The sequence below is a fragment of the Notechis scutatus genome, chromosome 6, assembly GCF_049901735.1.
Source record: "Notechis scutatus isolate UNSWTSFEM ecotype Mainland chromosome 6, rNotScu1.2, whole genome shotgun sequence".
Taxonomy (NCBI): Eukaryota; Metazoa; Chordata; class Lepidosauria; order Squamata; family Elapidae; genus Notechis; species Notechis scutatus.
This window is the reverse complement of record NC_142014.1, coordinates 51,739,258-51,756,537: the sequence shown is the minus strand read 5'-3', so window position 1 is coordinate 51,756,537 and position 17,280 is coordinate 51,739,258. Positions and strand designations below refer to the sequence as shown.

At 39.3% G+C, this 17,280-nt stretch overlaps 1 protein-coding gene across 7 annotated transcripts in view; it reads right to left on the bottom strand.

Annotated features, from left to right (window-relative positions):
- The window catches only part of MRTFA (myocardin related transcription factor A), a 78,712-nt gene that overhangs the window by 14,753 nt on the left and 46,679 nt on the right, over positions 1–17,280 (bottom strand). For 5 of the 7 annotated variants that reach the window (XM_026694826.2, XM_026694825.2, XM_087968284.1 and 2 more), the window contains 9 exons: positions 10,944–11,105; positions 10,536–10,711; positions 9,787–9,945; positions 7,921–8,174; positions 6,316–6,484; positions 4,329–5,444; positions 3,805–3,900; positions 3,519–3,683; positions 247–429 (listed from right to left, as the gene is read on the bottom strand). In XM_026694826.2, coding sequence (XP_026550611.1) covers positions 247–429; positions 3,519–3,683; positions 3,805–3,900; positions 4,329–5,444; positions 6,316–6,484; positions 7,921–8,174; positions 9,787–9,945; positions 10,536–10,711; positions 10,944–11,105 — 2,480 coding nt within the window. The remainder of the gene's footprint in view (positions 1–246; positions 430–3,518; positions 3,684–3,804; positions 3,901–4,328; positions 5,445–6,315; positions 6,485–7,920; positions 8,175–9,786; positions 9,946–10,535; positions 10,712–10,943; positions 11,106–17,280) is intronic. The other 2 variants (XM_087968285.1, XM_087968283.1) reach the window with 1 other exon arrangement.

Here is a 17,280-nt window from a genome sequence, read left to right as displayed (position 1 = left end):
TCAGTAACAATGCAGCAATTTATACATTACAATCATCACCCAGCAGCCAAATAATATGTTATAGAATAGGTTATACAACCAAGTGTTTTACCCACATCTTTTCTGCTATGAAGACTAGTAACCTTCAGTGGTGCAAAGTGGATCAATCCAATATATGAATTCCAAAAATTGTAGGATACTTTGCAGAAAGGATATATCCACACCAAGGACTTTCCTAATTTGTCCCAGCAAAGCAGTTATTCTCACCTCAGAGGACTTTGGTTGCCGTTTCACAGCCTCCTCATAGCCTGGTGGTTCTTTCATCATCACTGAGGTGGCAGGGAGAAGCAGTGGTGGCAAAGTGCCAAAGAAGGAGGGGCTCGGTTTCTGCTGCTCAAGGTCCATATGAGGTGGAGATGGAGGAGCTGGAGAGCTTGGCTGCGAGAGCAGCTGTGAAGGAAAAACAAGGCGGTTGTAATTCTTTGAAACCAAGTACAAAGCAAATGTTCAACAAAGTGTTTGATGATGTAGTCTGGCTGCTCCAGTTTTTACTTTTTTCCTCTTCTGGACAAGATGGATCACTCACTGCTCTCGATACTATCATTTAAATAATGCAATCTACGTCTCATCCAATTCATGATGGATTTCTTTATCCCAGAAAGCTCTGTATTCTCTTGCATATTAAAATAATTTTCTCTTAACTAAATAAAATTTATATGATAAACTTCCTATTAAAGGGCGAGGTAGAATTTCTAAGAAAACTCTTAATAAGACTCTTATGTCCACACCATGAGGGATCATAGTAGTAACATCTATTTGTTTTGCAACATACACAACTCATCAGAAATATATAAGATTAAACCTATTTGTCAAGTAGATTATATTCCTAATGGCACAACTGAATCCACCCACCTTCAAGAAAGCAAGCCTTGATGTAATGCCTATTGAAGAAGATCAAATGAAGAATGTACCAAAGGAATCAAAAGAATACTGCCATATACCCATATTTGTATCTGAAAGCTAAAAGTCTGTAGGCCGAGGTGGGTAAATGAATGCCTTAAACATGGTACAGGTAGTTCTTGGATTACAACTGCAATTGGGCCAGGAACTGCATTGCTAAGCAATGCGATCTGCAATCATAAAGCAAAACATCGCATGACCACATAGTATAACAACTGTAATCCAGGCAGTCCAGGTTGTTGTCGTAATTCCGTGTCTGCGGGTCTTTAAGCAGGAAATGGAAGAAGTCCCAGGAAAAATGTGCAGGGTGCTGCAAAGGTGGGGGGGAGGCCTTGGTGGCCCAGCTTAGGTCATGTGCAAGTTGGGGGAAGGGGTGTAGCAATGCGGTGCAAGCTCAGGAAGGCTGAAGAATGGGGTGGGTGGGTGTATGGGGGCCATGGTGTGTGAAAGCGGAGCGCAGAAGAAGGGCATCATGTGTCCAAGCAAAGGAAGGCTAGGCTGAGGGGAGACTTGCCTGAGTTACTTGCAACCTTCCCTGCTGGCTTCTCCATTGACTTTGTTTGTGGGAAGCTGGCAGGAAAGGATACAAATGGTGATCCTGTGGCTGCAGGGCATTACAACTGGTTGTAAATACCAGATGGTTGCCAAGTGCCCAAATTTTAATCACGTGAGCCTGGGAGCATAGCAACAGCCAGAACCTGGAGAACTAGTTGTAAGTTGCTTCAGTCAGCACAGTCATAACTTCAAATGGTTGCTGAACAAAGGGTCATAACTCAAGAACTACCTGCACAGATATAGGCATAACTATAACTGGTGAACTAGGGTAAATCAGGGAGACAGTTATTACTGGTTACAACCCTATAGGGATAGGAGAACTGGAGGATGTGTTGCCTTTCACTTTTAAAAAAGATCATTGAATCAAATTAGCTTGACACGACTAATAAGGGAAATCATTTGATGTGTAAAAGTATCAGGTCATAAAGGGAAGTTAATATCCCCTAACCAAAATGCTTAAGAGAGATCTGAAAAGTAAGAGGGATATTAAAAAGCAACATGAAAAATTAAGCGATGTATTTATGGAAGATTTCAACTAATCTCAGTTTCAATCCACACACTGACTCGAAATTTTGTGTTTGAACCATTGATAACATTCTTTTATTCAATGAGTAACTGTAAACTGGAATAGCTGGTTTTGGAACTAATTGAGATGGGGAGCAATACTAGGCCTAATCTTAAGTGATGCTTAGGCTTTTGAGAAATAGATATAACTGAACCAATTGGAAACAATTGAACATTAAAAAAACCAATAACATATAGTACATAGCAATTCCAACAAAATCATGGTTGACTTCACAAAGGGAACGTCTGAAAACTGAGAAAATGGGTGAAAAGGAAAATCAGGCATGGCTGAAAGTGCAAGCTTCCTCTAGAAATATTTAAGAATATATAAATACAAAATACAGATATTCTGTTAAATACTTTCCACTAATCCAGATGGAATTTCAACCAGGAAAGGTAAGCTTTTTTCTTAGAAAGGCATCACTTAGCTTAATGATGCTTAACAGAAACAACTAAATTTCATTTCAGTATGAAACTACACCTGTTGTTTTAAAACTGACCTATAGTCTCCATTCAATCTTGGACCACACTATTATTTATGCACCCAGCCACCCACACACTTATTTGACTTTGGCTCTCCCTCCCACTCTCCACTGATTCTTGGCAACTTACAATGTAAGCAACCCCTCTCCCCCAAAAAACAAGTTAAAAATGCAATAGGAACAATAAGCAAGACGGAGCATCTGACCATATGTCATGGAAAACATACACAAAACATGCCAAACATATCCAGCAAGGAAGTCCATTCGACCCAAACTAAGACACGAGAAAACAGCATGATCTTTAGCCCTCCTGAATGCCATCAGGATGGGAGCCACCTATAGTTGAGGAGCATTACAGTAAGAGGTGGTTAGGCATGAGTGAAGGGCTTCTTGATCCAGAAAGAGGCCCGGCTGGCATCACCAGATAGAACTGTGCAAAGACCTTCTTGGTCACCTGACACCTGCTCTTCAATCAGGAAGTGTGACTCCAAAAAGATCCTCTTGAATGGGGAAGTGCAACTCCATCAAAAGCAAAGATAGAAGATCCTACGATCTAAATGTCTATGGAGAGTCTCAGTCATCAAGGTCATGGTTGTCCCAAAGGTGCTTTTTCAAGAGGCAACTGGACTTTGTTTTTTACTGAAGCCGTTTCACTTCCCATCCAAGAAGCTTCTTCGGTTCAGAACCGAAGAAGCCTCTTGGATGGGAAGTGAAACGTCTTCAAGGAAAAACAGTTGCCTTTTATAAAAGCACCTTTGGGACATCCTAAGATCCAGGTGGTCCAAGCAGCCACAGACACTCAGGCATCAGGACTAGATCTAGTAGCCTCACTTGGAGAAACTGGGGTTAAACGTATAATTATCATTAGTGTACTAGTGATACAAGATCCCCGAACTGGTTACATGACCTCATCCAGTGTTTTCATGTAGATATTGAACAAGGGGCTCATCTTACGATATTGGTACCTGCTGAGAATACCTTTTTTGTCTCACTGGACTGGCCAGTTTTATCAGGAACCCTGGCATTCGGCGGTGCTTTGTGGAAGCCATTCAAGAAAAACGGCTGCAAGTTGGGAGATGCAGAAAAAGATAAGATTGTTTGTGGCAGCTGTCCAGTGACCATTTGCAGACCTGAATTCTGACACTATATAAGAGATAAGAAAAAGAATTAAAGATCAGATTTTGATTGGTCCATTGATTTTAAAAAAGAATAACCTTCAGTATGCAAATCAGGACTACGGTTAGGGATACAGGTGGTTAGCTACCTTCTGGGTGGACTCCTTTGGTGATGGTTCAGGAGATGATGGGGAGTTCTGTAAAAGTGGCTTGTTGGGTGATATTGCAGATGGAGATGACATTCTCTGGAAAAAATTATACAGGTTTGAATGCTTCAGAGTTACGCTAAAAGCCAAATTTCATAGTTACTTGTTTCAGATGCTTGGGCAAAAGTTAAAGTAGTAGTGCAACAGAGGGGATTTACTGCACAGGGAAAACAAAATTGGGCTTGCAAAACCAATGAATTATCTAGAAAATGTACAGAGAGGAGCAGATCTAGTTTAACAAGAGCAGACAATTTATGGTTGCTACCCCAACAGTATGATTTCATTCTGGTAAACTGCTTTCAGCAAGAATCATGAAATTTTGTTCAAAAAGTTTTATGTGTTAAACTATTAAACCAACCCCCGTTGCTCCAACATTACCTTTACATTAGTTTCTTCAACTAATTTGTGCCTCTGGGGGAGGGGGAGGGAGAGGGAGAGAATGCAAAAGAGTTTGCACACTTACTTACTTTCAATGACAATGAACTGCTCCCCACTTTCTCCTGAGGTGAGAGGCTCTGCCTTTCAGCATTCTGATTGGTCACAGTGAGGACAATGTGAGTGCCTGTGGAATCTGTGATGAGGGTAGGGGGGGAAGCTGCCTTGATGAAATCACTGAAGCCTCCACCTTGCTGTCCAAGGAAAAAACATGAGGTCTGACTTGGTGGCTCAGTTTCAGTAGCTAGCACCTCCTGCTTCACCATTACTGCTTTCTTTGGCACTAAATTTGTATCTGATGTCTCCATTTGGCTGGTGGTCTGCGTGGGTCTTAGTTGGTTAATTTGGCAGTTCAGCTGCTCCACAGATTGGCAACTCACAAAACCCTTTTCATTCTTGACGGAGGTACCAAAAATGGAGGGCTCACAGACGGTAGCTCTGTCTTCCTCTCCACCAACTGTAGCTGACAGGGGTTGCTGAAATCTCTTTTCTTTCTCCAGCTGCAGCTTTAGCATCTCCACCAACTGCTGTTTCTGTTTTAACATCCGGGTGAGTTCCTCAATCTGCTTATCTTTCTCCTGCAGCATCTGGTCTTTATCCTGGACCTCCATGTCTTTGTTGTTGTTGCTACTGATTATGCTAGACTCCACCCTTGACATTGCATTTATGCTACTACAAGTGTTTTCTTTGGAACTCTCCTCTTTTACCAAAAATTGGACTGGTGATGCTTGTAGAGTAAGCTGAGTCAGGGGAGAAGTCACCATCTCCCCAAAGGTGTCGCCACTGGTTGAATTCTCATCTCCAGCACTTGTCAGAGAACGTTCAGAGGGAGTGGGTGACACAGGAGGAGTTGAACCTGTGCTCCCAAACTTCATGACACCGTTGCCCCTGACAGTGGCTACAACAACCTCTGTGGAATTAAGGCCCGCACTGACCAGTGCAGGACCTGTACTCAGCCGAGCAGCTGGGAAAGCTACTACCACTTCAGTAGTCTTCGGGAGAATTGCTGTGTTAGGCTTCGGAGCAGCAAGGACTCGGCTGGTTACCCCATTCTGCTCTTGATAAGCTTTGAGACGCTCAATTAAATCTGTCTTGGTACCCGACACAGGCAATGCCCTTAACTTCAACTCTTGCTTTAGCTCTGCCACCTACATCAAAGAGTTAGAATTCTATCAGAAGTCATATTGGCTAAGACACCCTTAGTAACTAGGGCTACATCAAATCACAATTGGAAGCTAAACCTGGTGGATACATCCTTTCAATTCTAGTATTTCTTTTTAAAGAAAGGCTGCCACATACTATAAGGCATAAAACAATGAGCACAAAAGTTTCACATTCAAAGGACAATCCCATCACCACCAATAAATAAAATGTATGGTCAGCATCAAACTCATCCATTTCAGTGATAGTATCACCATCCACTAACAATGCAATAAATAACTTACACCACATTTTTATTAGTGTGGTTAACAAATTTTAAAGGCAAACACCACATAATATTTAAATGAAATGAAGTAAAGATCCTGTACTATAATTTGTAATATTGAGTGAACAACTAATTGCATTCTATATTTAGTTTAAAAAAAGCTGATGTAAACATGAAATTTAGGAATGATATTATCTTAAATCTGATCCAAAATTACCAGAACTAGTAATAATGCTATATGCAAGTAATTGCAGCCTAAATGATGCTTCTGGTATTGCAGTAGTAATGACAACCCATCCAACAATAATACAAATACAAGATGACTCCTAGATGTATAAACTGGAGATCCTAGTGCTATAGTGCCTCAACCTTAAGGAGAACATTAGGCATTATATGCTTACAATATCTATTTTCTAATATATTATCCTTGTTTTATAGCTGCTATATTAGTTACTGCATCAGAAGATGGGATCTGAAATACATTCCCTTACATTTTAAATATCTGCTTTGCTGCATATTCACAATAATGTTTATGTTACTTGCATTTTATATCTAATATTTCTTCTCAAAGCAGCTTACAAATGGGTGATTACCTTCATGTCATCAAGGTTAGCAGGAAGAGCCCCAGGTTTGCCTACTGGAGAATTGCTATTTTGTCGCAAGAGCCCATTGGAACCAGAAGAAAGAGGAGAAGTGTTGCTGGCAGCAGTGGAAAGACTACGCACGGCTGGTGTGCTGCTGCCATTCTGTTCTCCTAGAGGCCTGAAGGGGGAAGAAAGAGGGAATTGAGTAGCCAGCTGCAAGAAACCAGCAAGGGAAACTCCAGGCTTTGCTTCTGCCCTTCCCAGAGGGGGCTGAATATTCACTGGGCAGAAGTGGGGTGGTGGGTGGGGGAGAGACCCCTTGATGGGATCTAACAATCTAATGCTTATAAAATGTATTGGCAAGGTGCCAATCCCTTAGGTAAAGCACAATGCAAATAATATCGGTATTTGCTTTCAGCTGTACTTTGTGATAAATCACTAAAACTTTAGATATTTGCTTCATTACTTATGTTTAAACGGAGTAGATATAGAAAAATTGTAAAATGAACAGATTGTTATAAGGACTTGATATTCCATCATGCTTTTCACCATGATGCTTTTCACAGCCATCTAGGAAATTTCTACTAAACATCATCTTTTTAGTTTCACTCTATACTGATTATTTATTAGATTTTTATCCCTCCATTATTACTTATAAGTCAGTCAGGGTGGCGAACATACATAACACTCCTTCCTCCTCCTATTTTCCACAGAACCCTTCGAGGTAGACTGAGTATGTCTGACTGGCCCAAAGTCACCCAGCCACCTTTCATGCCTAAGGCAGGACTAGAATTCAGGTTCATGGTTTCTAGCCTGATACCTTAACCCCTAAACTAAACTGACTATTGTTATTCTGTTATGCGCAACCCCAAGTCTGCAGGTGGGGGGTAGCTTACAAAAAACAAGTTTGTTGAGTTTACTGAGAAACAAGTAAGCAAGCAAATATCCATTTAAATATATGCATTGCTGATTGCAGCACTTTGAAAACCTCTCTTAAAATTACATTGTCAAAGCTTTCCATTACACTTATAAACTCCTTTCACTAAAATCTTAGACAGTTTGACTGTTACAAGAACATCCATATTTTCACTTCTAACATTTGTAAGCTACACTCCAGACCAAGTGAATGTTAAAAAGTGAAGAAATATGGCTCCTATGATTGAGAGGATTATGAGTTGATGGGAACGTACAGGTAGAGAAATAGGCTTCAGTTCTGTTTTTGAAAAATAAAAATTCAGAATTAGAATTAGGGAGGAGGAGGAGGAGGGGGGGGGAAGGGGAAGGAGAAGAAGGAGAAGAAGGAGGAGGAGGAGGAGGAGGAGGAGGAGGGAGGAGGAGGAGGAGGAGGAGGAGGAGGAGGAGGAGGAGGAGGAGGAGGAGGAGGAGGAGGAGGAGGAGGAGGAGGAGAAGGAGGAGAAGAAGAGAAGAAGAAGAAGAAGAAGAAGAAGAAGAAGAAGAAGAAGAAGAAGAAGAAGAAGAAGAAGAAGAAGAAGAAGAAGAAGAAGAAGAAGAAGAAGAAGAAGAAGAAGAAGAAGAAGAAGAAGAAGAAGAAGAAGAAGAAGAAGAAGAAGAAGAAGAAGAAGAAGAAGAAGAAGAAGAAGAAGAAGCCCTTACTTTGGTGGAGCTGGGAGAATGGTTTGATAGTTGTAGTGCTGTTGGTGTTGTTGATTAAGGATCTGGAGCTGCAAAAAGAGCTGCTGCTGCTGCAGGATTTTGGCATAGGATGAATCCATGGGGGGAGCTCCTTTATCCTGTTTTTGGTCCGGTGGAATATATTGGTGATATTTCAGCTTCTTGACTTTTGGTTTCGGCTCCTTGGATTTTTTGCTACGCTGGGACTTCTCACATGAAGATTTTGGCTGGCTTTGCTATTTGAAAGCAAAAAATAGATGGTTCAGGATAGGATGGTGGCATGATAAATATAAAGAGTGACATTTTGAGAAATGACTGGCTGGTTTAGTATCTCCCATACAATTTCTTCATTCCACTGATATGTCCTAATAAATGTATACCTATTAAACAAATATAACACTGCTAGCTTTCAACCAGTCCAAACTTGGCAGCTTGAAGACTTGTGAACCTCTGGCACATGAAGTCCACAAGGATTGGAGACTCCTGGACTAGTATAATACTAATCTTAATATATACCAATTATATTCCCTACATCAATGCAGTGAATCTGCATGAAAAATCCTTAGATCAATTACTGGAACATCATTCCTTCGTAAATTGGACTGGCCCCCACTCTAACATTCTTTAGAGAAGGCCCTGCCAGTGGGCCTGGGGACCCCATGAAATGGCTAGTATGAATGTGTGTTGTTGCCAGGGTGGGGATGGGGTTATTATTTTATTATTTTAATTTTTTATTATTTTTATGTCCTGTCAATTGAGTTGCCATGTATGAGTAGGAGGCAATACACACACACACACATATATATATATATACGTGTGTGTGTGTGTGTGTGTGTGTGTGTCTGTGTCTGTGTGTGTGTAAAGATTCCCCTTGCACATACATGCTAGTAGTTTCCAGCTCTAGGGGCAGTGCTCATCTGTTACAAAGCTGAAGAGCAAGTGCTGTCCAATGACATCTCCATGGTCATGTGGCTGGCATGATTAAATGCCGAAGGCACACGGAACGCTATTACCTTCCCACCAAAGTTATCCCTATTTTTCTACTTGCATTTTTATATGCTTTCAAACTGCTAGGTTGGCAGAAGCTAGGACAAGTAACGGGAGCTCACTCTGTTACGTGGTGCTAGGGATTCGAACCGCCGAACTGCCAACCTTTCTGATTGACAAACTAGGCATCATAGCCACTGAGCCATTGAGTTCCTTATAAATATATAAAAATGTCTAATGCAGTTTCATATTGACTGTTTCCTAGTATGATTTGATTCCTATTGTATCCTATGACTATTATTAAGTGTTGTACCTTATGATTCTTGACTCTTGACAAATGTATCTTTTCTTTGATGTATACTGAGAGCATTTGCACCAAGACAAATTCCTTGTGCGTCCAATCACACTTGGCCAATAAAGAATTCTATTCTAATTCTATATTCATTAAATTTCTGTTTATTTTATACATATATAAAATCCAGGGCATTTATCTGTCACTATTCCATAGACTTCATCATATTCCAAAGTGACAGAAAAAAGAGAATGATACAGCAAAAGAAACAAACATATGTCATCAACCACTGGGTACTTAAGTGAAAAAATTTCCATGCTGTATCAAAACTATATTTTTTAATGATCCACATACTAATCTACTAGCAAAAAAAGGATCCTAATGCATCACTATCTTAACTATTTACTTAATAAGGAATTGAAATAAGGAATTGAAAGGCGTTGAAAAGTTGATTCATGATCCTGATCAAGACCAAGTTACTGAGTATCTCACCTAATCGTTAAAAGGAAACCCTTGGCATCATAGACTTCTTGGCTGATCGTAGTACTTAGCCCCAATACAAAAGGTACCTTTATAAGAGTTGGAAGAGGTTTGGCGGCAGGAGGAGCAATTCCATTAGTGAGATTCAGAGGCACTGGAGGTGGCGGCTGTGGCAAGGGGGTTGGAGGCTGTTCGGACACGTAAGTTGTCTCAGTGCAGTCTGTGCTGATTTTTAACTGGCACACAATCTGCAAAGTAGATGAATATGAGTATGTCCAAATGAATTTTCAGAAGATAGAATAAGCAGTTAGCAGCTGACTTCTACAGTATTGTAAAAAGGCAGACAACTGCACAGCTATATTTGTGTACTGCAAAATACAGATGTCAGCAAAGCCAATTTCCAGAATCAAGCCCACCATATATAGCAAGAGAGTTTAAACTTTCCATAGTCAAAATAGGAATTTATTTTTCAACAAAGCAAAACAGCAATAAAGGATGTTATTAATATTATTTCAAGATCCAGTTTGAGAACCACTTTGATGTAGTGGTGAACTTGCTGGCCTAGAAACCAGGAGACTGGGAGCTCTAGTTCCACCTTAGATGTAAAAGCCAGCTGGGTGACTTTGGACCAGTCACTCTCTCTCAGCCCAACCCACTTCACAGGATTATTGTTGTGGGGAAAACAGAAGAAGGAGTATTATGTATGTTTGTCACCTAAAAAAGGTCAAATGTTTTACTGCTAATAAGCATAAATTCCCATAATAACCTTTTCTTCCAAGGAAAATACCTTTCTTGCCTGAGCTCCTACAACAAGAAGCAACACCTAAGGTGTCCTCACCTGAGTAGGGGATGCCACTGTGGGTGTAGGAACTAAATCACTCATCTGAGCTTCCATTGGGGATGGCACAGATGCCTGGGATTCATGGCTAGCCGGCTGTTCTGGAGACAGGGCATCACTGCTATCCTCATCGAAGGAGGAATTATCTGCTATCTTAGGATAGTTCACTTGACCTACTAAAAACAACAGATACAAAGTTAATTAATTAAAAACAGAGGGTATGGAACATGGATTTCTGGGTCACTATAAAATTCCAAGATGGTAAAAAGCAGAGAAGCTTTAGACAATTGAGCATTGTATATATATTATTAGCTTCACCAATTCACCAAGTATATTCTGGTTTAGTTTAAAAAAGGGATTAAAAAAAGAAGTTGCTGTTTTATCCTCTTTCCTTATCAGCAGGCTTACCAATGAGAGCTTCCTTCAAGCTTGATTCCACAGGCAGAATGTTTTTCTCTACCAATTCCATGGGGCCCGGTCTCTGGGCAATCTTCTCATTGAGATCATCAGCCAATCTAGCCCGCTTCAACTTCAACTGCTTGGCCTGAAGAGAAGGTTCAGCAGAAGTCTCTGTTCAGCAGAAGCAACAAAAACATGGTTATTTCTTAACTATAAAACCTATTATAGAAATCAATTCTGTCGTTTCTTTTTGGAGAATCTCAAGCAGTACATAAAAAAACCAGCCCTAACTATACTGATACTCTGATGTCTAAATTATTTTTAAGAATAATCACTTCTGACATGTGCCAAAGACCTGTTACTCCAGTACCTAACCTGGATCTTGTGAGAAGCCCTAAAGCAGGACACACACAAACAATTCTATTTGTAATAATAGCAACTGGTATATGGGAATATAAAATATTGTCATCATCAATTTAGCCTGATGTCATCTATCAAGACCCCTAAACTGTGCCTTCTCTGCAGCAAGGCCAGCCCTCTGGAACAAGGTCCAGCTCTAAACCATTCTGCTGTGGTTAAAGAGCTGTAAAGACCTGACTCATCAACCAAATATTTTAGTGAGGTAGAGTAAGACCCCCTACGTCATCAATCTTGCCATATTTTATTTTAATTTCTTTCTTTGATTGTTAGCCGCCCAGAGTTGTTGAGAATTGAGTGGCATACAATATTAATTCATCATCATCCACAATCATATGAAATCACAACTTCCAGTTCTTTAAATGGTGTTGCCTTAATACGCATTGAGTACTTCCCAAGAACTTAGGATGTTATAATGAATTGACATAGAATAGGTGCTGATCCGAGAGGTGTGGCTTTTGTAATTGACAAGATAAAAAAAAATTTGTCCATTTTCTAAGTGCTCCTAATATTTTTGGGTATTGCAGTATTGCACCCAATGTGTCAATATCCACTACAGCTCGGTATGCCAAAATCTTTCATCTTCGATTTTCAGATCTTGATAGTTTGTGATGTCCAATTCTTTGTCTTCTATTCTACTATCCCCTGGTATTGCCACAACAATTATCCATGATTCCTTCTCCTTTTCCTCCTCCTTCACTGATAATCTTATTTTAATTTCATTAATCTCCATTTAATACTATCAAAATTGGAGCTATCACTAATTGTGGAAACAAATTCAAAAGTTTAACTCTTCCTTTTTTTATCCTGAAAATCCCACCATTTTGATTTATTAGGTATTCCAGGATTTAACAAATATTAGAAAGGAAAACATTTTTATGGTAAAACATACATTATTTTATATAATTAATCTGCTTCCTTGATCAATGTTTTCTAAATTAAAGCATTCCACTCACTCCCAGTAAGATTTCATTTTCTATGCAGGTAATCATATTATTTAAATTTTAATTTATTTTTCTGTCAATCTACTTGGAACTAATATTAAGAGAATTAGTCTGAAATTTCCTGTAATTCTTATAGTTACTTACAGTACCACAGAATACAAAGGTTGCAAAGAATGCTGGTGGTTACCTAATCCAACTTCCTGCAATTCAAAACCCACATGTATATATATATATCATCCTTGACAGATCCAGCTCCTCTAAGCACCACCACCAAAGAAAAGTCTGTTTCTTTCCCAGGAAATCTATCCCACAGTTGAATAGCGCTTAGACAATTTTTCATAATATCAAACCGAAATCTACATCCTTGTAATTTTTTTTCTTGTCCTATTCTCCGGAATAACTTTAACAAATGTTGCACTTGCTCCTAACTGACAAACCTTCAGGTCCTTGAAAACAACCATCATGTCTCCTCAGAAATCGTCTCTGTATTAAAAGATCCCAATGCCACCAGCCATATCTCATGTTTTTCCTTCCAGGCCCCTTATCCCCTTGGTTGTTCTACTCTGAATACTAACAATAGCACTTATATTTATATACCATTCCATAGCGCTTTATAGCACTGTCAGCATATTACCCCACCAAGCTGGGTCCTCATTTTCCCAACCTCGGAAGGATGGAAGGCTGAATCAACCTTGAGCTGGTCAGGATCGAACTCCAGGCTATGGGCAAAGTTTGCTAGCAATACTGCATTCTAGCCACTGCACCACCAGGCTCTTTCTACACACATTATTAAATGTCCATCCTAAAATACTGTTTCCAGAACTGCATGTAATATGCTAGATGCAGTCTAACTAACCTAGAAAAGGAAGAAACAATGACATCACCCTCCTGGCACTATACTTTGACTGATGCAGCCTAGGACTGCATTTGCTTTCCTCTTTTTTTTTCTTTTTTCTGCAACTGCTATTGGCTCCCATATAGCTTATGATTAATCAAGCGAATATGACCCACCACATTCTATACTTAGTCTTTGATTTTTTCCCCCCAGTCAAAATGTATGAATTTGTATTAGTCCTTGCTGAATTGTTTTGTGCTTTTCTTACAGATTAATTAACTCCTCCTTAAATCTTTATATTATCCCTTAAGGTGTTTGTTATCTCCCCTGTTTTTGTGTTGTCTGCTAAATTGATAACCATATATTCTAACCTTTTACCTAAGTCATTTACAAATATATTGTTAATAACTTTATAATAATATAGCATCAGGACTAGGACAGATACCTGCAATATATCACTTGACATCTCTTTCCAGCTTGATGCAGAGGCACCAATGTATATTTGGTGGATAAAGTTCTTCAACCAACTCACTAACCATTTAATACTTTACAGCCCATGTACTATATTTCTTTGCCAAAATCTCATGACTCTGTTGAATATTTTGTGGCCATCAGTACAATAAGTCCCCCTCATAAGTCCCTCTCATTTCCACAGTCAACTAAACTGATCATTCTATCAAATAGGAAATTAAGTTGCTTCAGCATGACCTGCTCTTGATAAACCCATGCTGGGTTCTGCCAAGCAATCTATTCTTTTCTAAATTCCAAAAAAACTGTTTAAGAATCAGCTGGGCTGTGATGGGATGTGCACCTGCAGGAGCAGTAGGGGAAAGGTGTTGGCAACATAGAGCTTTCCAAAAGGAGTCCAGATTAAGAGACTAAATCCTGAGATTGACTAAGGTGGAGAAGTTCGTGGTAACCACATCCCCACCTCATTTCATTTTTCTTCTCATCAACATTTTCCCTGTTAGTTAACATAATTGTCTCTTCTTCTTGGCAAACAAAAGTCAACAAGATCATTGAGGAATTTGAGATAATGTGATTTTCCCAAGTTTTTTTTAAAAGCAGATATTGAAATACTCCCATTATTATGTCTCTCCACCCTGGTAGCTCTATAAAAATTAGTAAGAGCATTATGCAGATCTTCTGCCTGTCTTGGGAATCTACACAATAACCCTTGCATCCTTATTCGAATGCTATTGACTTACTCAACTGTTCTTCACTCCATGGTCAAATTCCTCATATGTGCACTTTACATGTAATGACTTTCATTTCCCCTATTCCTTTTGGGTAAGTGATAACTTTCAATTCTGGCATTTCACTCATAAATTTTGTCCTGCTAGGTTTCAATAAGTCCTAATAAATCATATTTGCCTCCCTGAATTAGGAATTCAGAAGCATTATTTCTTCTAATTTTTTGTAAAAAAACTATGGAAACCTTTCTTCAAATTTCTTGACTTTGGTTTTTCCTGTATTTACATTCTCAGTTGTTGCTTTCACATTCTGAATACCTCTTTCAGCCTGGTTCCCAGGACTTCACATAATATTACTTCCCATATCTCTTCTCCCTTCCACACAGAATTCATTAGAGAGCCTGCTAGATCAAACTTACAAGACACTTTTCAGACATATTTGGGGGAGCAATCTTCCACTTTTCAAAGAATCCAATTGGCACCACTGCTCAATTATCATTTCCAGTGTTTTCTGCTGGATCACATCCTTCAACAGAAAGATGTGAAGAAATCACTACCTGTGATCCTCCAGCTCCTTCAGTCTCCTGCCCAGTTCACTGCCTTGCAATGTCTCCACAGTTGCATTTTCAGTCTCATGAACACTACCCTGTTTTTCCAACAATACGGCCTCCCCCAATAGGAAGTCCCAGCATGTTTTATAGGCATGAAATGAAATTAAGCCCCTCCCCCAAATTAAGGCCTATATTAAAACATGCAAAATGGGGGGGGGATGGTGGGGGGGCTTGCCGTTAGGAAGTACTTTTGTTGCACACCCGGATATGGTGCTGCCTGCGGTGACCCCGATACGAAGTGCCCCACCAATGCCGAGGTCAACTTCCAAGCCGTTGCCGCCCGCCTGAAGATACAAGGGGGGTAATTAAGTCACCCCCGAAAAGACGGCCTAGCTATTTTTTCGGGGCTCAAAAAAAAATAAGACCCAGCCTTATTATATGAGAAACACGGTAGTAGACAGAGTAGGATTAAAGAACCCTGAATATCTTTTAATTTTATTCCAAATTCATACCCCAGGAAAGCAACACAGCTTCTTTCGATAAATGGTCCAGCCAAAATACGTAGCTGCTTCAGTCCCTCTCAGTAGGGTGTACCTGATCACCACTATTCATTACATCATGCACAGGCAGACATTACTCCCATTGCAAAGTCTGTACAGTCGCCTTTGCTGCTCTGAGCTTTGGCAGGTGCTTTTCATCCAAGGGTTCATAAAGATCACAAGATTCTAGAAATTATTCTGAAGCTCTAAAATGTAAGATTTCATTTGAAAGACTTGGGCTTTTATCTCAGATTCCTCTAACTTGCCACAGGTTGGCATGTTTTAATCTGGGATACTTTCTAGTGTTTATAACTCTGTAAGCATTCCTTGTATCCAATTCAAAATTTCCCCATCTTCATTGATCAACAGAGAACTGGATTTTGTCTTTAGCTCTTTCAGCTTCTCTTCCAGCAAACATTTAGATTACACTTGTACCCATGCATAGTTTTTGTCATCTTTCAGACAAAAAACGAAGTATATTCCTTGTAGCACTGGAGAGCAGTATCCCCTATTTCCACATCTTCTTGAAGAATGACAACAATTTTTTAAAAAGGCCTTCCCTCTGGATTTTCTTAAACTTGTTTTTATTTGCTTAATCACTGAGCTACTTCTTGGATCTATTAAAGAACTGTGTTATATTGGCCATTTCATACTCTGTTCCAAAAAAGGAATCTTAAGGATACATGATATAATTTTTGCTACATCAAATAATATGTAATCATTTCAGAATTCAGTGTGATTTAGTTTCTCATTCTCCTTCTTTCCATCATCCGCTTAAATCTCTTTTCATCAGCAATAACAATCCAACCTCCATACCAATTCCATCTCTAGTTAGTATACTATTATTAGCAATGAGTACTTCGACATCCTTTTTGCATCTCTTAAGCATCTCTTAACAGAAAACAGTGTATGTTTTGTTCTCATTTGGCCGTAGTCCAAACTCTAGAGGAAGCCATTTTTCTAATAGCTTCCTTGACATTATTAATCATACAGATGACCTCTTATATTTGATAGTGCATTTCCTGATCTGCTTATATTTTAGCTGACCCTATATTACTAACTTTCCTTTTCAACTTCCTTTTTCTGAAAATTTTGAGACACTTCTTCTTTTGAAGAAAAAGATGCTTCTTCTTTTGAAGTCAAATGTAAAGTCAAATGTGAAGTCAAATGCCTGTGGTGGAATCTCCAACTAGAATGGAGGGAGGTGTTAAGACAAGCTTAGAGTCCTTGCATTGCAGAAAGTGGCATAGGTCACCTTTCCCCAGAATTCCTGAAGCCTTATCTGACCATTCTCATGGTAAGATTCTTGTAACATAGATGACTAACAATAAGGCTTCTGCTTGTGTCTATTCACAAGTGGCTCTTGTTGCTTACACCTGACAGCTTTTCTGGACAATTTTCAGATTTGCTAAAGTTGTAAAACAAAATGCTTTAAAACTTCACAAAAAGTTATAAAAACTCTTTTAATACAGAATTAATTGCTAATTCAAACTAACAGTTAAGAAACTATTTAGAGATGTATAACAACGTAAGAGTTATGCCAGAGTTCTAGCCTAGATTTCTGATTTAACAATAACCAACCACATGCTGATGGAAAGCCCACCAGTGGCATATAAGCCCAGCATCAGGCAGAATATGGTAGCATATTACAACTGGCAGTATATTACATATATTACAATAATGAGGATTTTTCTCTACTATAAAGACAGAACTAATGCTTTTATTCTTTAATAATAATTACATTCTTCACAATCAGCCAGTTTTCCAAGACCAACAGCAATGTATTTAGAAAACGACCTTTAAAATGTTATCCCTTAAGTTGCAAGACTAATATTGCAAGAGTTACTTAGGCAAGAAGTATTTAGCC